The 24,968-nt window shown below is 35.4% G+C and overlaps 4 protein-coding genes across 5 annotated transcripts; 1 reads left to right on the forward strand and 3 right to left on the reverse strand.

The window, feature by feature from the left end:
• Nucleotides 1-203: 203 nt before the first annotated feature.
• Nucleotides 204-10,105, reverse strand: LOC106105344 (E3 ubiquitin-protein ligase TRIM37-like). 2 transcript variants are annotated; one of them, XM_013285645.1, is made up of 14 exons: nt 9,895-10,105; nt 9,553-9,812; nt 7,035-7,245; nt 6,626-6,834; nt 6,367-6,474; nt 5,903-6,112; nt 4,426-4,605; nt 3,288-3,402; nt 2,856-3,060; nt 2,285-2,459; nt 1,606-1,841; nt 984-1,180; nt 795-900; nt 204-596 (listed from the first exon to the last, which is right to left on the reverse strand). In XM_013285645.1, the coding sequence occupies exons 1-14, from the start codon at nt 9,946-9,948 to the stop codon at nt 328-330; spliced, it is 2,535 nt and encodes an 844-aa protein (XP_013141099.1). In that variant the 5' UTR covers nt 9,949-10,105; the 3' UTR covers nt 204-327. The 2 variants fall into 2 exon arrangements, with proteins under 2 accessions (XP_013141099.1, XP_013141092.1); XM_013285638.1 differs by having other exon boundaries at nt 4,426-4,629.
• A 655-nt stretch (nt 10,106-10,760) lies between these two features.
• Nucleotides 10,761-13,911, forward strand: LOC106104757 (protoheme IX farnesyltransferase, mitochondrial). Its single transcript, XM_013284891.1, has 8 exons — nt 10,761-10,894; nt 11,103-11,231; nt 11,367-11,577; nt 11,877-12,072; nt 12,317-12,492; nt 12,736-12,915; nt 13,229-13,363; nt 13,453-13,911. The coding sequence occupies exons 2-8, from the start codon at nt 11,142-11,144 to the stop codon at nt 13,701-13,703; spliced, it is 1,239 nt and encodes a 412-aa protein (XP_013140345.1). The 5' UTR covers nt 10,761-10,894; nt 11,103-11,141; the 3' UTR covers nt 13,704-13,911.
• Nucleotides 13,892-22,625, reverse strand: LOC106104746 (FACT complex subunit spt16). The gene is made up of 18 exons (XM_013284880.1): nt 22,427-22,625; nt 22,247-22,357; nt 21,815-21,976; nt 20,977-21,276; nt 20,293-20,708; nt 20,065-20,209; nt 19,799-19,958; nt 19,541-19,549; nt 19,131-19,370; nt 18,619-18,817; nt 17,996-18,393; nt 17,370-17,583; nt 16,688-16,942; nt 16,162-16,309; nt 15,621-15,750; nt 15,065-15,341; nt 14,492-14,659; nt 13,892-14,145 (listed from the first exon to the last, which is right to left on the reverse strand). The coding sequence occupies exons 1-18, from the start codon at nt 22,493-22,495 to the stop codon at nt 14,139-14,141; spliced, it is 3,408 nt and encodes a 1,135-aa protein (XP_013140334.1). The 5' UTR covers nt 22,496-22,625; the 3' UTR covers nt 13,892-14,138.
• Nucleotides 22,626-22,877: 252 nt separating this feature from the next.
• On the reverse strand, nt 22,878-24,837 carry LOC106103990. Its single transcript, XM_013283919.1, has 5 exons — nt 24,767-24,837; nt 23,974-24,164; nt 23,727-23,904; nt 23,253-23,375; nt 22,878-23,190 (listed from the first exon to the last, which is right to left on the reverse strand). Exons 3-5 carry the CDS (start codon nt 23,899-23,901, stop codon nt 22,961-22,963), a joined length of 528 nt encoding a protein of 175 aa, XP_013139373.1. The 5' UTR covers nt 23,902-23,904; nt 23,974-24,164; nt 24,767-24,837; the 3' UTR covers nt 22,878-22,960.
• Nucleotides 24,838-24,968: the final 131 nt, after the last annotated feature.

Genomic DNA, 24,968 nt, shown 5'->3' on the forward strand with positions numbered 1-24,968 from the left:
CGCCGCACCCGCCTCCGCTGACACTCCGTACGCACCCTCCACATCGTTTTCGCCTGGAAAATACATTCATCCGTTCTATTATATAGATTCGAATTCATTTTAAAACATCTCTTCAGATAAAATGTTAATACAACTTACTATTCATCGTTAGAATTTTTTAAGCTAATTAAGCATAGGTGCAAAATTTTTAGTCAAACAAGGAAACTGTTTATTTTGAAGTGTAATGTAATGAAGTAACAAAATACATTAATTTAAAATGAACTAAAAGCGATTATGAACTTCTTCCGAATCACATCAAAAACTCGAGAACGTTCATGTTCTATGTGTTTATTGATAATTATCTTCGCAAGCATCGCAACCGGGGGCGCGGCGCGGCGCGTACGGCTTGGGGCGGGCGCGCGCGCGGCGGTAGGCGGCGCGGGCGCACGGCACGCCCCGCCCCCCGCTGCCGACCCCACACCTCTCCGAGCCGGGGGAGGCGGGTGAGGCGGGTGAGGCGGGGGAGGCGGGCGAGCCGGGGGAGGCCGGGGAGGCGGGGGAGGCGGGCGAGCCGCCCAGCGCGCACCACTCGCACGACCCGCTGCCCGACGACCCGTCTGCGGATAGGAACGGGGATAGGACAAGGATGGATGACTTATGAGATTGGAACTGGAGGTGGGAACTTTTGGGTGAATGGCACTAGATGCAGTTCTTTGAGCTCATTTAAAATGTTCATCAGGTCTACTCTAAATATACTCTAAATAGATCATGAACGTTCTCAACTCAATAAAAGGTACTGTCAATTTCTCACTCACCAGACATTGTTTCCTCGTCAACATCATTTTCCTCGTTAGAGTTCTCATCAACATTGGTGGGGTTGATATCTTCTGTCAAACTCTCAAGCTCCGTGAACATAAGTTCCTTTAAAACAATATTAGAGAACATTTAATTCGTATTAGATTTTTATTAAAGCTAAACAACCATATACTAGATTAGATTCTTACACCGGTGTCACTACTAGTTTCTGAGGCGACGTGGGGACTCTGCGTGGCGTTGGGGCTCTCCGCGGCGTCGGGCGACGGCTCCAGCACCGCCTCGGACTTCGCCCCCGCGCAGTTCAGCTCGGGCGAGGACATGGAGGCGCACAGCGCCGCGCTGCTCGTCGCCACAGTCACCTCCGTCACTGGACTGCTGGCTACCGCTGTAACACATTACAAGATCTATTCAAATACACTAGCTACAAGTTAAACAAAAATATTTTAAACTTAAGTTGGGCCACACTCTACTGTAGCATGGGGGGCGTGGTTTAATATTAACGCCCTTAAGGCGTTTAAAATTAATTACACAACATTCTAAAAATTGTCAAAGCCCAAAGGAGTTCTATTCTCATTTGCAAAAGCGTTTTTTTAATGATCTCGCACAAACGATGACTTTAATCTTATTTCTTTCACCCAGTGCTCATTATTGAACATTGCGCAATTAATAAGCGTCGCGTTTTAAAAGCGTCCTGTAAAAAGATACTTTTAAATGCATTTGTTCTATTTCAAAGCTTTTTTAATACTCCTGAAAGGGTGAATCTTTTGATACAGTAAAATAACAAGATTGTATCAAAGTTTGTTCTGTTACCAGTGAGGGCGGTGTCCTTGGGCGGGGCAGCGGGCGCGGCGGACGGGGCGGGCTGCGCGGGCGCTCGCAGCTTGTCGTGTCGCGACAGTCGCGCGGGCGGGCGCGCGGCGCTCAGCAGCGTGTGCAGGCTGACCAGCGCCATGCTGTCCGCGCCCCCCGCGACCCCCGCGCCGCCCCCGCCCACACCCGCCCCGCCCACCGCCGTGCCGCTGCCCGCCGCCAGGGAACTGGCAGACCTGCGAAAACAGGCACACTATTAAGCATACGATCTTGTAATATACTAGTTGTTTTTGTGCGGCTTTACCCGCATGATTCAGCATTTCACTCCTTATGTTATATCAAAATTATTCAACGCTTGAATTAAACCATGAAAATATGTTGACTATAGTGTGCCGTAAGTCTAAGGCTTATTATTAAGAGATTTTTTCACAAATTTTCTGTGATTGCTGATATCCTACATAACAAAAAAATGTGTTTATTATAATAGAAAAAATATAGATTTATATTTACTATGTTCAAATCAAATCGATCTAACTATCGATTAATAGCAATCAAATTAGTCTATTATTTGGAATACGCTCGAATCATTTTTGTATTCATTTTCCTACTTAATAATTACAGTAATTTTCTTCGAATTCATATAAAATTAAAGTTTAAAGTATATAAGTCTGTGTGTGACCTTGAAGTGGATGGCAGGTTGTACGCGTCGAGCGCGTGCTGCGCGTGCGCGTGCGCGTGCGCGTGCAGGCGGCGGTCGAGCGGCGCGTAGTCGCCGAACCCGTAGCCGGACTGCGACGACACGTCATTGTTGCGCGTCGTGTCGTCCAGGAATAGGGACGTGTTTAGAATTCCCGCTGGAAATATAACGTGTCATTATTATTTCATACTAATATCTCATGCAAAAAAATCTAAAAGGTAGGTGGCCTATCCTTAATTTTTTTTTAAATCCGCGAAAACGGATACGTTGGTAAGCTTTTTAAATAAAACTATACACTCGGTAACTGAAAGAATAAATGTTTATTGGTTTAATAAGTTGTATTTTTCAATTCAAATTTTAAAGTTCAATTAAAAATTAATAAATTCCTTATTCGGTAACCGTAAACAGACATGCTCCAAGTATTAACAAGGTCAAGGTGAAAAAGGGGAAATCAGCTAAACAAAAATCATTGATGAGAGAATTAGTTTTTGACGTGCGATATGACTGCGTTCAATGACATTAACATTGGTACATGGCATTAAAATATGAATACCTGGACTGGTGAGTCGTTGTCCATTGATGATGCCCTGCGTGGTGTTAAACTTCCACTGGCTGCCGTAGAGCAGGGAGTCGTTGAGGGCTCCGTCCACGGAGTTGTTCTGCGCGGGGTTGTCCTCGCCGTTGCTAGGCGACGGCACGGCGCTACTCGGCGCGCGCGTCGCCGCTATCGAGTTACGTGACATTTCCAAACTTAAACGCTGGAAATATAACACATTTTACACTTTAATAAAGAAAATGTGTGTTTATACAGTAAACTTATTATATATAAACAGTTTAGATAGATGAATGTTAGAGTTTACAGCGTAAACGGTTAAACGGATCTCGATTAAAAAAGTCTGGAAGAACACATATGCTACTAATTAAGAATTTTAAATCGTGGACAGATTCGCGGACGAAAACTAGTTTTTGTAATAAAGCAACTCACTTCTTTGAGATCATTTATCTGCAAAATGTGTTGATTCTGCATCGTTATCAGCTGATTGATGTACCACTGTTGGTCCCGACAACGCTGATAGAAGGTGGGGGGTCGCACTTGAAACCTGGGAAATAAAAACAGAATATACAAAGAATGTAAAGCAGTTTGATAATTGTGCTAACCAGTGCCAGTAGCAAAGAAATTTAAAAAATATATATAGAAGAAGCGTAGTTGACACTTGAGACATATTTCACATGATCCACTAAAGGTCTATTGATTAAATTTAATTGTAATATTGTATTGTTTTTATATGAGGCTTAGATAAATACAAACTGTGACAGATAGAAATTAAATTTTAATGTAAATTTTTGTTTTAAGTTAAAAATAAAGAAATAAAGCTCCCCAGGTCCCTGACTTAAAATGTGTTACGGGAACAAGAGAGCGGCATGTAGCCGCTAAAAAAAAAAGACCTATTGATAGGTCCTCATAATTGACATGTGGTTTTGATTGAATTGAGTTAATGTATTGATTGATATAATTATAGGTGTCATTAAATTAATTTTTACTGTTTAATTTTTTGACACTGTTTAGTTTAAAATGTTTTATGACATGTCAATACAAGGGCATGAGGTGGCGTACTAAACTTGACAACTAACATAATACCTTTCAAAGAAGTTACCGGTCAAAAAATGTTGTTCCCTATATCTAGTTTATCATACTTCATACTAATATTATAAATGCGAAAGTTTAGATGGATGGATGGATGGATGGATGTTTGTTAGAGTTTATAGCCTAAACGGCTGAACAGATTTTGATGAAATTTGCTACAGATGTAGAGGATAGTCTGGACGAACATATAGGCCACTTTTTATCCCGGAAATAGTTACGGTTCCCGTGGAATGCATTAATTTCGTATTTTGATGTTTACGATAATTCTGCAACGGTTCAACATATCTTATTGAAATTTGGTACAGATATAAAACTAAGTCTGAAGTACACATGGGATAAGGTTCATCCCCGAAAAATGTCCGGTTCCCGAGGGACACGTTATTTACATAGTTCGTCTGTTTTATAATACCACGCGGACGAAGTCGTGGGCAACAGCTAGTATATTATATGTGTTTTGCCAGTAGTATCACTCGGGTACCTGAGTATGAGTGTGTCGGCGTCAGGGTTGAGGTAGCCCTCGCTGGCCAGCAGGTCGAGGCGGAAGAAGCGGTTGTACCCCCAGCACTCGCCCACCTCGAAGTCGGACGCGAACTCGCGCACGATGTTCTTGCTGGGGTCTCGCGACACTTGGTGCAGCATCTCCACGCGGTACTCGTACCTGAATGTACCCACCGATGGTACACTTTATTTGCAATAAAGTACACTTCAGTAAAGTAAGCGATAAGCATCCATAGAAACTAAGTCTCTTTGGTTTTTTCATTTTTTTGGTTCAATAAGTTTATTTTACATTACTTTTGTACGCTTTTTGTTAATTTTGTTGTGTTATAACATATAAAAATTGCTTAAAAACTTTTTGTTTAATATTTCGGTAAAAATATACCTTGTTATTATATGCTCTTTGATTGAATTTCATAACATTCTCTACATTTTAAGAGTATATTCTACATGTATGACTATTGACATAGATAGCAGCATATAGCACTAACAGATATAGCATATAGAAGTATTATAACAAAGCTAGGGCAATGCTTCCAACATATTGGCTAATTCAACCAAAAAATACCACGAACGGAAAAAGCTGCATTTAATATTTTAGCATACAGTTGCGAAAATGAATATGTTTATGTTTTCTGTTCAAAATAAGTTTCATTTTTTAAAATACAGATTGTATAATTTTAATATCTATTGCTTATGAATATATCGCCTATAGAAAATTAATGAATGGCATAAAAATTGATCAAACATGTATTTGTTAATTCCCAAATAGAGTAATAAAATTGTAAACAAGATAACTTTCCCTTATATAAAAATAATGCATCTTTGTACTTATGATCAAGTAAAACACATTTATTCATCTTTTTATATTATTTCATTGTAGATAGAATATAGGAGAAATGATAAACGATACGAAGTTTCATATCTACAAATGATGGACAGCGGTTCAACAAATCTGCAAACATGCTCGCACACAGACACTACAACGAGTGAAGCCGCAATATATCGTATAACTCACCTCTTGCCTACCCTTAACTTAGCAAAGCTTGGAATAATCAAATATCGTATGTTACTACCAGAATTATTATAAAAGTTTTCTTGTCACAGTAGATATTAAATATAAAAATAAATTAAAACTAACTGCCACTCTCGGTCATTTATAGGTTACATAAGTAACTAAGATTTATCTAAACTTATAAAGAGGAAAGATTTAAAACAATCTTTTTCACATAATTTTTATTCCACTTGAACGGAGTCGTAAGCAACAACTTTAGTATAAAAATAAAACTTAACAGAGTTTGGCATTCAATGTAAGTTTCAGATAATGTTTATTAAGGTCAATTTCAATACTTTCAATATTACACTTAATATAACCTAAAAATAAATTTTATTAACATGTATGATGTTAGTAATCAAGTGTTACAAGGGGGGGGGGGGTATGAGGCGATATAGATACTCACTTGGAGGTCTCCGGCAAGCCCGCGCTGAGCTCGAGGAAGACGGAGAGGTAGTTGCCGCGCACGACGCCGTTGCCGTCGGGGTACACCTTGAGCCGCCAGCAGAGGCCGTTGACGTGCAGCGGCGCGGAGTACACCGGCGCCGCCGCGTGCTGCAGCTGCGTGAACCCCGACAGCGGGAACGTGCTGCTGTCGTAGCTCGGCACTATTTCACTGTCACACACGTACAAACATTTAACACGGAATTACGCGAAGTCAGCATTACGCGAGGTCGAAATTACGCGAAGATTGAATTACGAGAAGTCGGAATTACGCGAAGATTGAATTACGAGAAGTCAAAATTACAGAAAGTCGAAATTACGAGAACTCGAAAATATCCAGTGTTAAAAGGGTATTGATATCTTCAGCACGTTTACTATTTTTCTTTCCATTGTTTGGTTATCGAAAGGTGCGAGTCTCATACTTGCCTGTGGAAATCAGCGGGCACTGGAGCAGTCACGAAACTGGCCATGGGCTTCTTGCGAACTTGATGTATCATCTTCGATAATTCTCCGCTCTTTGCTATTAATTCAGATCTAAAAGACAAAGAATTGTTTTAGAATTATGTTCGATCTAATAGACTAAATTGATCGAAAATCGGATCAAATCTAAAATCCTATTGTTGAATTTCTAATGGTCCATGACTTTAACTGCAGCAGTTGTGGCGGATGCAATAGAAGAATTCACCTTGTACTGGAATGTAGCTGGTGCTCGATCTCTTGCAGCAGATGTTCGAGCTGCTCCGTTTCCTGCGTAAGGCTATTCTTCTGTCCCATCAGCGTCAGCAGCTTGGCCTTCAGCGCAGAGTCCAACCGCGATATCATCAGCTCTACTGCGTTGCGGATCTCACGCACGCGTTCGTCTTTCGCCGCGCGTACCGACTCTACGTTGCGTTCCTTGCAAGAATAACAAACTTAAATTAAAACTTGCCATTTTAATTTACTTACACATTTTTAAAGTAATGTATAGTAATTGCCAAAACTATTCATTGAGTGTGAAATTATGATGCAAAACTTATAAATTAAAAATTGCTGTATTCCTGATAATACCATAAACTAAGAATGATTACATGTAAAAAACAACACAATTGACTTACAACATCCTGTACAAGACTGATAAGCTCCATAAGCCGACGCCGCAGCTGCGAGACCTCGTCGCGGATCTGAGTCACATGCTGCTCGTACACCTCCTCCAGAGGCTTGAAGGTGTGGCCCGAGTGCGTGCCGCCCCACAGCGCGCACTGGTGGCAGATGCAGCGCCGGCACGTCCAGCAGTACACCGTCAGCTTCTCCTGGTGCGTTGGACACCTGATACATATACACATCTTCAAAAAGTCCATAGAGATTATTGATTATCCAGTAGTAGCTTTTGTCCGCGACTTCATGCGCATGGAATTAGAAGATAAGGGGTAGCGTTCTTCCAGGCTATGCTTTACATCAATGCCAAATTTCAGACATTTAGCCTACAAACATTCATCAATCCACCTAACCTTACGCATTTATAACATTTGTATGATCGTTCTCAGTTTAGGATAGGTAGAGACATCAACCTCTCAACTAGACATGGCTAACAGTGCTTCAAGGTACTTTCCCCAATAAAAATATCATCACCCCGCTCTTTATCCAGGTTTTCATCATCTAGATGGGCATATCATCTATTTTATTCTTTATTCAATTTAATAACCTGTAGACACTTGATACAGGGCATCATAATCATGGTAAGTCACATTTTAGTGGTGTGAAAGTCAAAGATTGACCTTGATGAATCAGAGGGCAGAATAGCATTGTGTTAAACTACTACAGAAGTAGGTATGGACATGAACTTGAAAAGATAAATAAGCCAAACATGTATATTTATCTTGTGTGACGCCCACATATAGAGAATCAACTCTAGTGATTAAACTATTCTTTCAGGATGATTATATAGCTTATCTTTGTTAATGTTAATATTTTATTAATTCTGTTGTATTTGTAAATACTGCTTTAATGTGCACACAGCATGTTTAATTGCCATAACAGAATCTGATTACTAATTAGTGCATAACAAGGATTACATTACACTTAAAAAAACACAAACACAATGTTTTTGCTTGTTATTGCAATTATTCATGTTATAGTGACCTGAATTCTTATACGAAGACAATACTGTCATACAATTTGTTTCAACTGCAAACACCTGCACAGAATATATGGTCATCTCACTCATTCTTCTTTGAAAAAACAGAGATAGCAATAAATCAGATATATTGATCTAATCTTACTAATATTATAAATGCGAAAGTTTAGATGGATGGATGGATGGATGTTTGTTAGCGTTTGTAGCCTAAACGGCTTAACAGATCTCCATGAAATTTGGCACAGGTTTAGAGCATAGTCTGGAAGAACACATAGGGTACTTTTTATCCCGGGAATAGTTTCGGTTCCTGTGGGATTCATTAATTTAGTTTTGTAATTTTTACTCGATCATTCTGCAACGGTTCAACATATCCTTCTGAAATTTGGCACAGATATAAAACAAAGTCTGGAGTACACATGGCATGAGGTTCATCCCTGAGAAATGTCCAGTTCCCAAGGGATACATAGCTTTTTGTTATTTATATAGTTCGTATGTTTTCTGATACCACGCGGACGAAGTCGCGGGCAACAGCTCGTCTATACTAATTTACATTTTACTATTAAATGTGAAAGTTCAGATGGATGTATATAGAGGTTAGAGATTTCTATGAAATTTGACATATATGTAGTCTGGAAGGATCGAGTTGCAGGCAACAACTTGCATTTGCATATATTTATGCAAGTGTTAATTTTTGTTTGCAAACATCTATAAGACATTAACATAGGTATTAAAAAACTGTTTGCTCTTTTAATAATGTTCATCCATTTAAAAAATGTATTTATTAATTCATTACCACTCTTAACTAGTTCCAATAAGACCTTATAAGTAAAGAATCTTTATGGAATGTTGAACAACATCCAGCTTTAATAAGAAGTGGTAGAATTTATAAACAAAGCATTCAAGAAATTCAACAATTAAATACAAAGGCTTGTTTATAGGAAAACAGTGGGCTTTAATGTTATTTTATTAAGTATTTCCCATCATTGTTTTTTAGAACTTTCCCTACTCAATGTCATTTGAATAGAAAAATTTTTGTTTATTAGATTTTAAAAATTTTGGATCTTATAAGCACATATTATCCAATCGGAATGTTTCATGAAAATCTCTTAGTTTGGTACATTATTAAACTTTCAAAGATAACAGGTTCTTTACAATTCTTTAATTGATTTTGAGTATGAATGTAAAATATATGTGAAACAAATTTTCCACTAATAATGAAATTAACTATCACAATATTAATCCATTCTTAGCTTTCTTCAACCTTAATTTTATTCATTTCTACCCTCAAATTTAAGTATTATCGATCAGAATGTTACAGATGTGTGATCCAATGTAATAGAAAAAAATGTAATAAAGAAAATATCTTTTAGGCATGAAAATAATTGTGATATGTATGTACACATGTTGTTGTGCTATACTTAAGATTGCAAAAATTATGAAGTGTTTGTGATTCACACCAAGTTCTGTTTGAATATTACTTGAAATCTAAGACACAGTACCTGTCCCTGAAGCTTTCTCGTTGACTAGCTGAGTTACTTTGTTGCATGGTTTCTATTTGTTGGGTCACCTCCTCTACCCAACGGCAGTTGACTAATTCGTGCAGATGAAGTGCAGCGCGACAGTGAGGGCACTGAGACCGCTGCTCCGTCAGCCAGCGCCGGACACAAGCATAGCAACAGAGCTTCGAACAATGAGGGCATAGGTGCGCGTCAACCAGCTTCTCCATACAAATGAAGCACCGGAATACCTCCGCCAGCGTCTAAAAAACACCAATATCATAAATCCATACATAACTCAGGTCAAGTTTAACTGTCAACGGTATGTAGGGCAAATCGATTTACCTCGACGATCTGCTCTTCGCCATTTCCATTCCCTTTATCTCCCCTCGAAGCCATGCTTAGAGTTAGAGAAATCTAATACGGGGAAACCAAACTCTTCACCATAATTTGTATCGTTTTTACATAGTTCTAAAGAGGCAATTGAATATGTTTCGCAAATAAAGTGACAACAACAGAGGTAACCAACCACTTCCGTATTCGAATATCAATTGAAATCAAAATAAAAACAAAAAAATTGGGTTGCCATTAGTACATTATTTTTTGCCGATAAAATGTTGAAATTTAAAATTGAACAGACTCACAACATGATCTATGTATATGCAATGGTAAAGGAATATTTACCAAGTTACAGTTGTTTAATACTTTAATAACTTAAATTTTGATTTTCACTTTGATTCGTATGGTTTAAAGAGTTAAGTTACATTAGGATTTTTTTTATATTTCAATGCTAAACGCTATAAAATTGTCTTTTAAGTCTTGAATTTTAGTAATTTATAATTATCAAAGTCTAGTCATTTTCATTTTTCATGATAGAAAAACACTAAAATTTGTAACATTGGGTACATATTTTTTTGAGAAACATTAAACATGCACAGAACTGTGGAAGTCTATTTATTCTGCCAACACTGGATGAATGTTGCATGATAAGAAAAAGAACTCGAGATAAAGTTAATACGATAAACTTGTGAACATTTTCGGCGTATTGAATACGATTTGTGATCACTCTCTTTGTTAAATATGTATTTTAAGGTGGAATTGAGACTTCCATGTAAACTTAATCAAATCAATAACCATAGACCAATCTTTTGACATCTGTCGGATGTGACGAACAAAACAAACGGAACTTTCAACTCAACTCAAACGTCAAATTCAGACGTCCTTCGTTCCATAGATTCAAGTCTAACCTATTATATTTTGAAGTTTTATAAATCATATTTTGTCCACAGATGTATATCTATGATTTTTTTAACATTTTTCAACACACAAATAACTAACTTGTTAAGTAAGTGTATATAATTTTTATTAACAGAGGTTTTTAAAACATCACTTATGTGAAAATGAATGAAGTTGACAATTCAAGTGCAGTAAACAAACCCATAACACATTACATAATTTATTGATTTAATTCAAGTTTACAAATAAAACTTATTAATTACACGAAGAAATTATTTTAGAAACATATAACTTCATTACAACTTTTTTTATTCCAGAATGTTAACCTAAGAAGAGTGGTCCGAAATTACCTTACCATGTCCTACCTAAAGGTGATGCACTGCAGTTTTTGTGTAAAACATGGCATCTACGGCCTATCTACAAAATCAGTCCTGCTTAAAATTGGTGTAAGCAAAGCATTAATATTTTTATATAATGTTTAATTTCATTTTTATTCAGAAAGCTACTGAAATATGCCTAACATAGGAAGTGAAATGATGGACATGGGTTTTTTTTACTATTAATTGGTTTTCTCTTTTTAGCAAGGGAAAGAATTGCTGCAACTGGCCAAAATATCAACTTCAAACAACTGGAGAAGTAAATTACCAATAACAACACAAACTCAGAACTTGCAAAATGTGAAAAGCAAAAATGTACCACAAGATACCAGAGCATGGAAAGAAACACCAACACATGACATTAAAAACAACATGGGCAATTATTGCATGATGCTATCAAAATTTCGTTTGACTTGTAAGTAATAATTGTCATATTCTAAAAATAATGATGGTTAATGAATATAATAAACCCATTTTGTGTCAAGTATATATTAATTTAAGTTTTTTTTTAATCTGTAGATTTTTGTTGAATAACTAAGTTCTAGGCTTGTCCTAGGATTAGGTTCACGACAATAGTTGAATGGTGGGATTTGAACCCTCCACCATAAGACCATTAGGCTATTGGTGCTTAAAGTGACACATAATATTTATGATTTTTATTGTTGTTTTGTTTTAGAATTTCCCTATAATTGTATCATCATTGTGTAATTTCAGCTCTAGTAGTAATGACATCAATGGCAGGGTATGCGTTAGCACCAGCACCATTCAACTTCACAACATTTGCCCTGTGTGCGGTCGGCACTGGCTTAGTATCATCTGCGGCTAATTCTATCAATCAGTATCATGAGGTGCCATTTGATGCTCAAATGTCACGAACTAAGAATAGAGTGCTTGTTAAAGGATTGCTAGAGTAAGTACCTACCTTGATCTAAAATAAATGCAATAATTTACATGGATGTTTGTTAGAGTACCCTCTACGGAATGGATTAGCATAGATTTTTATTTAACATAGATTTCAGTCTAGGACACATAGGCTTCTTATTTTTAGTTTTTTAATTGTATTAGAAGGAAGTCATGAGTGAAAGATAGTTATGTCTAGTTTCCTTCTAGTTTTTAAAGGGAAATGTAATTATAGATACTTTTTTTATTTCCAGACCTGTCCATGCTATTAGTTTCGCAGCGGTTACAAGTGCAACTGGACTTGGAGTATTATATTTTGGGGTTAATCCGCTGACAGCAGCGTTAGGTGCAGGCAACCTTTTGCTGTATACATCTGTGTATACCCCTATGAAAAGGATGTCTATTCTAAACACATGGCTTGGATCAGTTGGTATGTTGCAAATACCACTTATCATATATTTAGTAAAAGTATTTAAATTAAAATAAAGATTAAAAGATGCTAAAATAATGGAAATAAATAAAAATGAGCCACTTTGTAATTATCTGTTAAAAGGTTGCATTAGAGATCTTTATGTTGGACGAGTTAAAAATTTCAATTTGTCTCTTAGAATTTGGAGCCATTGTCATCCTTCTGTCTCACAGAGCCATAAAAAATAATTCTTTTTTTCCCCAGTCGGTGCGATACCACCGTTGATGGGGTGGGCGGGCTGCACGGGCGGTCTAGATGCGGGCGCGCTTGTGTTAGGCATGGTGCTGTACTCATGGCAGTTTCCGCACTTTAACGCTCTCTCGTGGAACCTGCGACCGGACTATTCACGCGCTGGCTACAGAATGATGGCTGTTACTGATCCTGGTAAGAACAGTAATTAAGCTTTGTCCTTGTCTCTGCAGAATTTTTTAATTATTAGTAGATTTTTGTTAATTCACTAATATTCATTTTACCATTCCAACTAAGCTAGAGGCATTTGCTAGAATATGGTTTACGACAATAGTCGAATGGCGGGAATCGAAACCACGACCACGTGATCGAAAATCTGTACTATTAGGCTATTGGCGCTAAAATTGGCTGGAATTAAATAAATTCTTAGAAAGTAATATGTCTTCTTCTTCCTTCTCCTATGAATACCTAAATATTTGAGATTGTTGAAGTTTTACTTGATTTTCAGGTTTATGTAGACGAGTAGCGTTAAGACACACTGGTATTATAACGGCGACCTGCATTGCTTCTTCATATTTAGATGTGACAAATATGTGGTTCGCTTTGGAGTCTTTACCATTAAATTTATATTTTATGTACTTAGGTAAGTACAACCAATAAATGATGCAGTTTTAAAAAATTAGAAGTTTAGAGGTTAATTTAGGTATTTTAAATGAATATTTTCATTTACAGCTTGGCAATTTTATAAGAAATCCGACAGCGGTAGTTCAAGGAAACTGTTCAGATTCTCTCTGATACATCTACCCGCCTTGATGTTACTTATGCTAGTCAATAAGAAGTATTGGAGTTCGAGTGAAACTCACGAAGTAAAAGATTTAATAAAGTCGCAAGATTTGAACAAGTTACCCGAGTCCAAGAGGCTGACAGTGTTGCCGCGCGGGCCAGTCGTCACCGCGCAAGAAACGGACTTATCGAGAAACTGATCAATTTACATACTACAAATATGTAGAAGCTAGTTTTTTTCCTCTGTAAATAGTGTTTATATTTTATTTACTTTAGCTTGCGTTGTAAGATAATAAATCCACATGCAATTGTTAAAAAAAGATTAATTTATTTTGTTACCATAGCTTTTTCGACTTTAACTTAAGAGTTAAATGAATAATACGAAAAATAGAAAAATCATAAAATTTATTTTTGTTTTTCTTTTTTATTTGTATAACTTACATTATTGTTGGAATTTAGAAAATATCAATATATACTACAAATAGAATTAAAACTGTCGGAACACAATTTACACATAAACAGAGGTGGACATTGGGCTTGGTACAAAACTGGATAACAAGTTAAGTAAAACATCATGCCTTCAGCTGTTGGAGACCCGTTTTCTAAACAATAATTGAGAATCTTCACTTGGCATATCATTTCCTGCAACAAACAATTTTTTTTTTTAATATTTACAAGCCAAACAAATGTACGAGTTGTTTCAATTAAAAGATGGTTGATTTCATTGATATATTTGTCCAATTTCCAATACATATGCATTAGAGAAACCTTAGTTAAGATGTTCAGTTTACACAGATATAACTAGCTGTTGCTCGCGACTTGGTCAGCAAGGAATTAAAAAAGTATAAAAAGCAGCTTGTTACTCGGTGGTTATGCACCCTTTTGATGGTGCAATAACTTTTGAAACCGGCCCAGTAGTTTCTTAGTTATTTCGATACATACAAAAATACAAATCTTTCCTGTTTATATTAGTATAGATGAAACTGACTTGTGTTTCTTGGAGCTGCGCTCGTGTTCGCGGCTGTCGTCGCGCGACCGCTTGTGCGAGGACTTGCCGTCGCTGTGCTTCTTGTGCTCTCCGTTGGACTTGTTGTGCGACGACTTGTGTTTGTCGTGGTGCGACGACTTGTGGTGCTTGTCGCGGTTCTTCGACGGACTGGATATTAACATTACTTATTAGTAAAAAAATTACTGCATTTTACATAAAATTTTTCTTAACTACTTAATAATTCCTTTAATTCAGCCAGATGAAAATAACATGTGACAAACGAGCAAGCAGTCAGAATTCACCAAACATGAAACAACTGCTTCCTATCTACATTAGTTGTTTTAAGCTATGCCTACCTTTAATCAAGACAAGGGGACGCTTAGATAGAGGATTACTGCCCAGTAATTTGTCTCACCCCTGTCAAATCCACCTCCTCTTGTACTAAAATGGGGGAAAAAAAATCTGTCCTCTGGCATGCATACTCAGATCAGACTACGCGGAATTACTTCAACTGCACGTCTTCTCTGGTATTGTGGTATTATACATTCGTGCGAAGAATATAAATTATCAAACCTGCTACTGCTATGTTTAGATGGAGACTTGTGACTGGAACTCTTGTGGTGTGAACTGGAACTCTTATGGCTGGAGCTCTTGTGACTGGAACTCTTATCGTGCTTGCTCTTCTTGCTGTGTCCTTCGTCAGAGTCGAAGGAGCGCGGTCTGTCCCTCCCTCCTTTCCTCTTCCTGTCGAAGTCCTCTCTGTGGTCGTAGTTACGCTCCTTCTTGTCTTCCTCCGCCGCTTCTCGTTCCAGATCTGACCAATCTTTGCCCGATTCTTCATCTTCCTCACCTGTAAACGTTACAATTTATACTTATAATATAAACTTAATTATGGTTTTAAAACAATAATATCCTTATCCATTAAAATAAAAGTTCCTTAAGTAAGTGAATTTTATAATTCATATTAAGGATATTAATAATTCCTTAACTAAATCTCAAGTACTGAGGCAAAAAATTACTAATTCTTGTTGTTAGAAAAGATATTCAGCAGTGGAAACTCATGTCAACTGTACAAACTTGTCACTGCTGTAATGCAAGTATGATTCTGTTAAAATATTTTTCAAAATACCTTCACTATCACCAGATCCATCAGAGGCATCTGATGCTTCAGAATCATATTCCGAGTCATCGTCCGACTCCTCCTCGGATTCTACATCCGTCGGCTCGTACGCATCGTCTTCTTCTTCTGATTCTTCATCCTGTGGATAAATATAAAGTGAAATATGCTTAAAAAAGGCACAAACACTCTTTCATTAGTTGAGTTAATACATTCAACCACTATAATGTATATCTATACATTTTTTTTTTGTTGGCAATCCTATATCATACTTCATACTATTATTATAAATGCGAAAGTTTAGAAAATGGATGGATGGTTCTTGATTGAGTTTGTAGCCTAAACTACTCAACGGATCTTGATTAATTTGGCGTAGTTGTAGAGAAGTCTGGAAGAACAGTAAACTGCCTAAGCTTATTGTTTTACGGAGTCGCGGGTGAAAAGCTAGTACATTAAAAAAAAGTTTTTACTGACACTCTTTCATTAGTTGAGTTAATACATTTAATGCTATTTTAGTACATTGCAAGTTTATCAACTGATTTTAACTACCCACCTGTCCCGCGTCTTCAGCATCAGATTCAGGATCCAAGAACGACCAGCCTCCATTATTGAAAAAGCCCTCGATATCATCCGTTATAGTTTTCATAACTTTGGTCCAGTTAAGAGATTGTATGCCCTCGGAGTAGCGGATATCACATGAACTATAAGAAAAAATAATTAAATTAATAAACCTAATACAAGAAAATATGATTTTTTCCATGCAACCCTATGACCGATTCTAATTGAAACATGTACAGCTGTCTGCAAACATTTTAACTTTTTTATTTAAACTGGAATATCAAAACACGAGTCAATGTTAAGTTACGGGAATAATATAATCAGTAAACATGTTTTTAAGTAGATAATTATTACTAACCTAATTATAATGAACATTTAGTCCACGTGACTGTACATTAATTAAAAGAGTGTCAGATCAATAGAGAAAAATCCAATTGGATTGATCAATCAGCCAAATGGGAAAAACTCCCATTGGATTAATCAATCAATTGGGAAACACCCAACTTGTTAAATAAACTTACTTTAGCCATTCTTTAACATGATCCAGCATGTTCATTGGCACCGCATTAACCATGGCCACCTTCTTAGCGTAGTCTTTGAACACGAATACCATATCAAAGTTCTTTAAGTGGAACTGCACTCTCTCGAAGTGGACCAACTCTACGTCTTCTAGTGCGATGACGAAGGGCGGCCACTCCGTCAGATTGACGAGCGCGCCCGACGTCGGCTGCAGCAGTACCGTGCTGCGGAATGGTGCTCCAGGGAAGCCTAGCTCTCTGAAATATGGTTTTTTTTGGTTTTTCAATATGTTTTTGTTTTATAATAGCAGAATGAGGTTTATCTGCTATGTACTCTATTCTTAAACAATATGGCATGAATATTTGTTGGAGTTTAGCACTTAAACTGCTAAACGGTTCTTAATGAAACTGGCACAGATATAACAATTTTTTTTTTATTTTTAATTCCACGCAAGCGGCGTCGCAGGCAAAAGCTAGTAATACAATATTAATGGTATTTACAGTGACAAAAAATAATAGTGGTTAATAAAATGATAATACTTCCTATGTAACAAATAACACGTAATTTAGGAGCTAGACATGTGATATTCAAGTAGTTTAGTACTACTCAGAGACTTTAGTTTGTCACTTTGATGTACGAAATCACTAAAGGGCTTCCCTTATTTGTTTCTGAATACTAAGTTACCTGAATGGTGTGTCAAACTCGACTTCCTGTTTGGTCATATTCTCGACCCTCTCGCAGAAGCTCTTGAAAGCTACCTTGAGCTTGTGCCGCAGCTCGCGCTCGCTCTGCTCCGCGGCGAGGTCGTCGCGATCGTGCATGTGCTGGTGCTTGCCGAGGTCAGTAGTTATCTCACCCACTTCTGTGTAGAACTGAACGTCCACATGCTTCTTTTTACCTGAAATTATTATATTGTCAAACAAGCTGCTATTGGTTCATTGACAAAAAATGTTTTAACCTATAAGAACATTTGGCACTTTATAAAATTGAGAGAGGGCATATGAGCTATTACAATTTAGACTGACTTCTGACTACCAGGTGATATAAATTGTAACAGGTAAGTTTAGATTGATCTGAAAGAAAATCTCAAGCGTCGACTCAACGCAATTAAGATAAGGACAGGTATATAATAAGGACTTTGAATCGGAAAGAGATGAATGGTTGAACACTGGTCTTAAAAATTGCTCTTAATTTTAGTGTTCTGTTGTACTTCACAGAATTTTATTCTACTAAAAGTAGATTTAGGAAGAGGTATAGACGAGTAAATTAATGTTGTATAGCAGAGAGTGTAGTAATATAAAGTGACTTACCAAACATAATCGCGTGTTTCAAATGAAAATGTAACAATATAATCATTTCACCGTCACACGGCTGGAAGAATGCGTTTTGAATATTATTATATAAAATGTCGACTTTGTCTCCTCTGACTGAGGTAAATCTAAACCCATTGCTATGTGCTTCTAATGACCCGCTCATTCTCTTTGTGACAATATTAGGTCTTATGTACAGGTCCTTAAGTTTGGGATTGCCTTTACTCTGTGAGAGAACTAGAGTGTCCTGTTTAACAAGATCTTCCTTCTCTCTCTCTTCCGCTTCTCTTGTTTTAAACTTCTTCTGAACTTCTTTTATCAAACGGAAGCCTGTGTTGAGATTTGATGATGGCGGCGATATCTCGCCAGGCTCTTTTGTGTTTGTACTTCGGTATGTTCTGGAAAAGTTAAAAAAAGTTAGTTAACTTACTGTCGCTTTTCTTTTTAAGAATGGACTAGGTTGTTTTTTTTTTTTAAAAAAAAACATCGGAATTTTTTTTTTGTACCACTCCAACTAGGCTCTAATATTGTTCTGGGAATGGTTTCCAATAGTCGAAAGTCGTGATTCGAATTCTCAACCACGTGATTGAAAGATATTTAAATAAAGTACATATAATACTTACACTTCTTTAACAAATGTGGCATCTGGTTGTGAATAATTCCCTCCCTCATTCCTACCCATAGTGGCTCCGGGGTGGAAGAAATTTATCCTAAGGTAGGTGTAGTCACCCTCCACTGATTGTGAAATATTCTTTATTGTGGAAATATGGAATGGCACAGGAACACCAAATACAGGTAAAATAACTGTTTCATATTTGCGATCTGAAAATAAAAATAGAAATAGTTATAATTATCTATTTTTATTACTGAATAAAAATCTAGCTTGATGTAGAATAGAGCTAGAAGAATTTAAATTTAATTAGTAGCCTATATAATCTTCCAGACTATGTCCTACATTGGTGCATAATTTCATTGAAATCCATTAAGCTGTTTTTGGATATGTAGTAACATACATCCATGCATCCAAAAATTTGCGTTTACAATAGTAGCAAGAAGGTTTTTAATAAAAAAGTACCTCTATATTTTATGGATCCAAGAAGAATAAATGCTATTATATGACATACATTACACTTACCAACATAAAGTTTCAAGTCCTTCACTTCATTTTCCCTTGGCATCTGACTGACACTTTTGTATGAGACTGTACTTTTTCTAATTTTCTCACTGTCTTTGCCACTGGATTGTTTCGCGAGACGTTCTTTAGCCTTTTCATTGAGTGCGATCGCCAATTCCCTCTGATGTTCCTTGCGCTTCTCTTCAGAAGAATGTTCCGTTCTTAACTTGGATTCTATCACAGCAGTTCTTTTGCCGCGACCTAAGATATAACATAAAAAATATAAAAAAACGTATTATAAAACAAATTAATTTAACTTATTCTTAACGCAAGAGTATTGAATAATTTTTACACTAAACTTTTCTTTTTAATCTCTCTTAAGTTTGCTATTTTGTCATGCATTAACAATATTAATAAAAAAAAACACTTACCTCCATTTTCTAATTGTCCAGGTTTGCATGTAAGTAAATAAAATTATATCAGTAACAGAACAAACAGAAAAAAAACACTCCATTGATATGAAAAGAAAAAAGCTTTAAGTGGGGAATATTTAAGAATATCCCTGTAATGCGCCAAAAATACTATTGCTTTTTTTTACATCTCATTAAAAATGCCATAATGTTATCTCACAACGAATTTTTTTCAACATTAAAGCATTACAGCTTATCCTTTTCTTATTAAACTCTTACCAAGTATTTCAGTCTTATTCTCCTTCTCTTCTTCCTCTTCTTCATCATCATCTTTCAAGAAGATACCAATGTTTTTTATTTTCTTTTTTGATTGTGTTAGGAGAGAAGCTGGTTGTTCCTCATTCACTAATACAGTGTCACCGATAAACAATGCATAAGTCTGGAAATTTGAAAAAAAAAATTGTTTAACATTTAAAAAATTATCATAAATTTTAGTATAACGCGAATTTTCAATATAATAATAAAATTTTCTATATTTTGCTTACCTTTCCTTCCTTCTCTGTTGCCGCGCTATTAGTGAGGTTTGCCAAGCCTATGTTGATGTTAAAAACCATTCCTTTTTTAGCAACAATTGACGTTTTAGGTCCGATCACTATCGAACTTTCACGAAACTCAATACCCATTGCAAAACTATAAAATAAAAAAACAAAAAAAACATTAAAAAATTATCCCATTTTATAAATTAAATGTATGGACAATTACAATATTTTTACCCGAATGATTTTGTAAGATTATCAACCAATGCTGGCTTTTCTTTCTTAGCTAATGCCAATCCGGCCTCATAAACGGCGGAAAGTTTTACACCAGCGACTAATTTTTTCATTACTTCCTCTTCCACATTTAAAAGGAAATTATAATTTGCCTGAATATCATCTGTCGGATTAACTAATAACGTCCGAACAATATTTGAGCAGTAGGATTTATATCGAGCACCTAAAGAACAAACTATTGAACCAAAATGTAAATGATTTTTGTCCGACACAGCACTGAATTTAAGACTGTAATTGCCTCCCGATTGTATTATAGGGGGGTAACACATATCCAACTGTGTTGTATCCACTCCTGTTACATATTTCTTATCAGATATTGCTGCTTCTACACCTTCCGCTAGTTTTGAGTGTTTTACTTTCTGAAAAATTAAATAAAAAAGCATTAATTTTATATTGTCGATTTCAGTAACTAAAACTGTACAATACAAGTTATTGCAAATGAATATTGCTGAAGCATTAACTTTATAGCCAGTATTGCTAGAAATAAATTTCCAGGTTTTTCTACATTAGATCACAAGTCATCAGTTTGCTTTACCTATACAATGAAATAATAGATGTCTAAAGATCAGAAGAATCACCAAGTTATGATTTAATTTGTTATATGTAAATTATGGCTAATTTCAATACCTTGTCCGAATCAATAATTTCCATGACCTGGTCCTTCAAGTATTTTGTAAAAACATCAACTGTGACCATACATGCTTTCTTAATTGTAATAATTTCTGGATCTTCTTTAGGAGCCATTACATATGCCGCTGAAGAACTTATATCAATACTATCAAATTTTTCCGCTTTCATAGTTGATTTCCAACTTTCACAGAACTCTCCGGGGTAGACATCTTTCACAAAAAGGCCAATTGTTTTACCTGATTTAGATTTTTTAATCTCTTGAATAAGTTTACCAAAATTTTCTTTGTCTTTATCATTCTATAAGCAAAATATATAAACAATTAAAATATGACATCTCCATGGTTTTAATTCTTAAATTACATTGAAATAGAAATCTAATAAGATTTTTGTAAAACTTTAGAACTCCTTAAAAATACTTTTTATTCTAAGATAAATAAGTGAAGTCTGAGGTTACTCATACAAACATGTCTCACCATTATTTGCAACTTGGGCAATTTTACACATGACAAAAAATTGCCCTACTTACTAATGTGACATAGTACAAAAATGCTAAGTTTGTTAAATTAGGAAGAAAGAAAAAAAATTATGAAGTCTATGTCAGCAATAATAAAGCAGATAACGGCATGCTACATCATAACATTACTGAGTATACTTAGGCTGCAAAAACTAAATAAAAGACTTAATTTGTACCCCTATAAATATTATCAATAAACTATTACTGACCAAAATATATTTACTACAAAACTATGTGATAAATCCACATAAATTGATGCCATTGCCTTTTATACATTGATATATGCTTTTAGGTGTTCACTGTGCACACATTAATACTTACTCTATCTCTAATAAGAAGCTTAACAGGAGGTAGTTCCGATTCATCTTTGCCATTCTCTATTTGTCTTAGAAATTCGATTTTTTTCTTACTTGCCAAAAAACACATACTATTTTCTGTAAGTACTGTAAGTGTGTCTGGAAGCTCATATCCAAATAACCATGTCTGTAAAAATAAATGATACATATGAAATATACTGAAGATATATGGTATTCATACACATTATATCTCGTCTGCAAATTATCAAATGAACTATTACAAAGAGTATTGTTAAATATTCTTACAAAATCATGTCATTCAAATAAATAACATAAAACAGTAGGACAATAGCAGTAAAAATACTTTTCTCTAAGTTATATCGCCCAGAATATCAATAACAGAGATTTCAATAGTAAAACATGTCCATGCGCACGTTAAAAAAATTAAGTTACAAACCTGTAAAGCTGTTGATTTACTGTATAATGTGTCCTCGTCGACTCCAACACAAAAAATTAAACAATCAGCCTTAGCCAATCCGTCTTCACTTTTAGAATCATAGCATGCAGTCTGTAACAATTTTAAAATAAGCCAGGGGAATAGAAATGCGAGCGTAAAAATCTACGCATTGTAACCCACCTTCCATGCTGCATATAACTTTTTCATGCGACGATAAAATGTGTCTTTATCTAGGGATATATTAGACATAGTGAAAATTAAATGAAAAACAATAATATAATGTATGTTTTCACGCTCCAAGAACGAAAAAATTAAACACAATCGAATACATTACAAAATTTGACAGCAAACAAGAATGGCGGGCGTCCGTGCTTGGCTCTATTTTGTCTATGACAAATGTAAAACGTTCCGTTCTTACAATAAATGCTCTTATAGGTAGGAGATAATCTTTAGCTTTAAGTTATAATGCCTTATACACTTAAACATTATTTTAGCTAAGATGGAGTAATTGAAGAGCTCTTGAATATTATACCAATTTGATTTCCAATTTCAGAACATCACAATCCCTGCAAAATTTTTAGTTTGGGAACAGATTGGGCAGATGTGTACTAGTTATAAAATAAATGAGATATATTTGGTAGTAGTTTATTGTTCAACAAAAAAAACAGCATTAATATTGTACTTAGAAGACTAAGTAATATTGTTTAGCATGTATCATCTTACACCAGAGCTTCCCACATTAAGTATACATTTTTGTCCTAAATTTATTTTATTCGTCCTAATCAGAGTTAATTTTACTGGAAAATTATTTTTGTCACTTTCAATATCAACTGTATTCATTATTTTTTCCATTTGAAACACCAGTGCAGGTATATGTTGCCAGTATTTCCCAGAACCTCTTGTTTGTTTTTCAACATATGTCTCTCTTAGATGGTCATCTTCTTCTGAAAGAATATCTTTTAGTATTATTCATCACTCACTTAAGTAAAGCATTTTCTTTGCATACCTTCATAGTCAGCTAAATCTTGTTGAACCCATCTTGTTTGAATGTTAACACATACTATACCAACATTAAAATTCTTGCAAATAAAGCGGCAATGATTGACCAGTATGTTTAAATAATTTAAACCTGAAAGACATTTATGACTTTTATTGCAACATGATTACAACCATTATATTAGAGAATGGTTCTCATATGTTCTTAGGTGTTGAATTCAATCCAGAAAGAGAAATAAACTCAAGAGTTTGTGTGTAGGCCAGAGTCCCTTAATTGCAGCTCTCTAAGGATCACTAAAATTGACTAAGGGCTGGAAAAAATGAATACTATCCTTTCTAAACCTCTACAATAACTATATTTTTTTTTTACAAATTTAGGGATGGTATTGCTTTTAATGTTTTACTTAGATTTAAAAATAGATGATGAGTAGTTTTAACCACATACTACATACTGAGGAAATAAATAGCAATTAAAAAAATGTACCAATTTTGTTATCATCACCAAAATGTTGCAGTAGGAGACATGGCAATGAATCTATTATTATTAACACCAGATTATGTATAATTAAAGTTTTATCTTTAATCTTCTTAAACAAATCTATAATTTCCTCCATTGTCCATATCTGGACTACTTTTATTTTACCCAAACATTGTGCCATTTCCTAAAATTGTTTAAAAAGTTATATTTAGTGATGCATATTTATAACTGTAAAAATTAGAACATCAATTACCTCATGAGTATAACATAGGTCATTTAAAATTCTCTGAAGTCTAATAGCACTAAAATCTCCTTTTGTATCAATATAAAGAATATTATTGTCTTGTTTAACACAATTAATTGCCAATTGAAAACATAACTGTGTCTTCCCACAGCCAGCTAGACCACATATTTCAGTTATATATCCAACTGGTATCCCACCACCTAAGACATTGTTTAAACTTAAACCAATACATGAATAACACAATAACATAAAATATAATGTTTGAAAATGTATTCATACTTAAGTACCTGTCTATTCCTGTATCAATGAATCTTTGTTTACTTTTGTAAATAGTAAATAACGAAGGACCATCAATAACTGTAGCTGAGAATTTGTTAAAAATATCGTTCCTGATGTCTAAAATTTGAGATAAACTCAACTTTGTAAGGGTTGATAGTTTTTCTGCATCTTGTTGAAGGAATTCTAAGATTGTTGTAATATTATTAATTGCTAAAGTTCTCTGTATAGTCTTTGGTATTAGAACGTGGTCTAAGCTAGCTATTTTTTCCATATTTTAAGTTATTATTAGAAAGCCAAGCTAAAAACTCATTAAAGTGTTGTGTTTACTCTAGACTCAAGTTAAAAGTGACGCTGTCACTGTCACTCTTTGTTGTCTATTGTCACCACCGATGATCTGTAAAAATGTATCATGGATGTATTGTATTTGTATTTGTGTTGATAAAAATAACTACTTTTGCTTTGTTTCGACTTAAACGCGACTGTTGAAAGTTTTTTTTCTGTTAATTTTATTTCAAACGCTCACCATCGTTACAAACCACTACCACCAGTGCCAAAATGGTGAAAAACAAATTGATATAAAATATCACATCCTTTTTCCTTATAGCCTATCTACAGAATCTACAGTAATGTTGTGAATAGACGTGAGCGTTATTTCACGTCACTAGTTACAATCACCTGTGACGAGATATGTAACGGCGTCACTAGTTTCGAGTCAAATTGAAAGT

The sequence above is a fragment of the Papilio polytes genome, unplaced genomic scaffold (genome assembly GCF_000836215.1).
Source record: "Papilio polytes unplaced genomic scaffold, Ppol_1.0 DF824270.1, whole genome shotgun sequence".
Classification (NCBI taxonomy): domain Eukaryota; kingdom Metazoa; phylum Arthropoda; class Insecta; order Lepidoptera; family Papilionidae; genus Papilio; species Papilio polytes.

What these genes read in the sequence shown, in the direction of transcription:
- LOC106105344 (XM_013285638.1), bottom strand. Translation starts at nt 9,948, where the DNA reads ATGGCTTCGAGGGGAGATAAAGGGAATGGAAATGGCGAAGAGCAGATC. An exon ending in GCCGACACACTCATACTCAG is followed by an intron (nt 3,403 to 4,425) that starts GTACCCGAGTGA and finishes TTTATTTCCCAG; the next exon opens with GTTTCAAGTGCGACCCCCCA. An exon ending in AAACTAGTAGTGACACCGGT is followed by an intron (nt 901 to 983) that starts GTAAGAATCTAA and finishes ATTGTTTTAAAG; the next exon opens with GAACTTATGTTCACGGAGCT.
- LOC106104757 (XM_013284891.1), top strand. Translation starts at nt 11,142, where the DNA reads ATGTCCTACCTAAAGGTGATGCACTGCAGTTTTTGTGTAAAACATGGC. An exon ending in GATGGCTGTTACTGATCCTG is followed by an intron (nt 12,916 to 13,228) that starts GTAAGAACAGTA and finishes CTTGATTTTCAG; the next exon opens with GTTTATGTAGACGAGTAGCG. An exon ending in TTTATATTTTATGTACTTAG is followed by an intron (nt 13,364 to 13,452) that starts GTAAGTACAACC and finishes TTTCATTTACAG; the next exon opens with CTTGGCAATTTTATAAGAAA.
- LOC106104746 (XM_013284880.1), bottom strand. Translation starts at nt 22,495, where the DNA reads ATGTCTAATATATCCCTAGATAAAGACACATTTTATCGTCGCATGAAA. An exon ending in AGCTTCTTATTAGAGATAGA is followed by an intron (nt 21,277 to 21,814) that starts GTAAGTATTAAT and finishes TTTTGCTTATAG; the next exon opens with AATGATAAAGACAAAGAAAA. An exon ending in AAATTATTGATTCGGACAAG is followed by an intron (nt 20,709 to 20,976) that starts GTATTGAAATTA and finishes TTAATTTTTCAG; the next exon opens with AAAGTAAAACACTCAAAACT.
- LOC106103990 (XM_013283919.1), bottom strand. Translation starts at nt 23,901, where the DNA reads ATGGCACAATGTTTGGGTAAAATAAAAGTAGTCCAGATATGGACAATG. An exon ending in TGGTGATGATAACAAAATTG is followed by an intron (nt 23,376 to 23,726) that starts GTACATTTTTTT and finishes AATGTCTTTCAG; the next exon opens with GTTTAAATTATTTAAACATA. An exon ending in AGATTTAGCTGACTATGAAG is followed by an intron (nt 23,191 to 23,252) that starts GTATGCAAAGAA and finishes ATATTCTTTCAG; the next exon opens with AAGAAGATGACCATCTAAGA.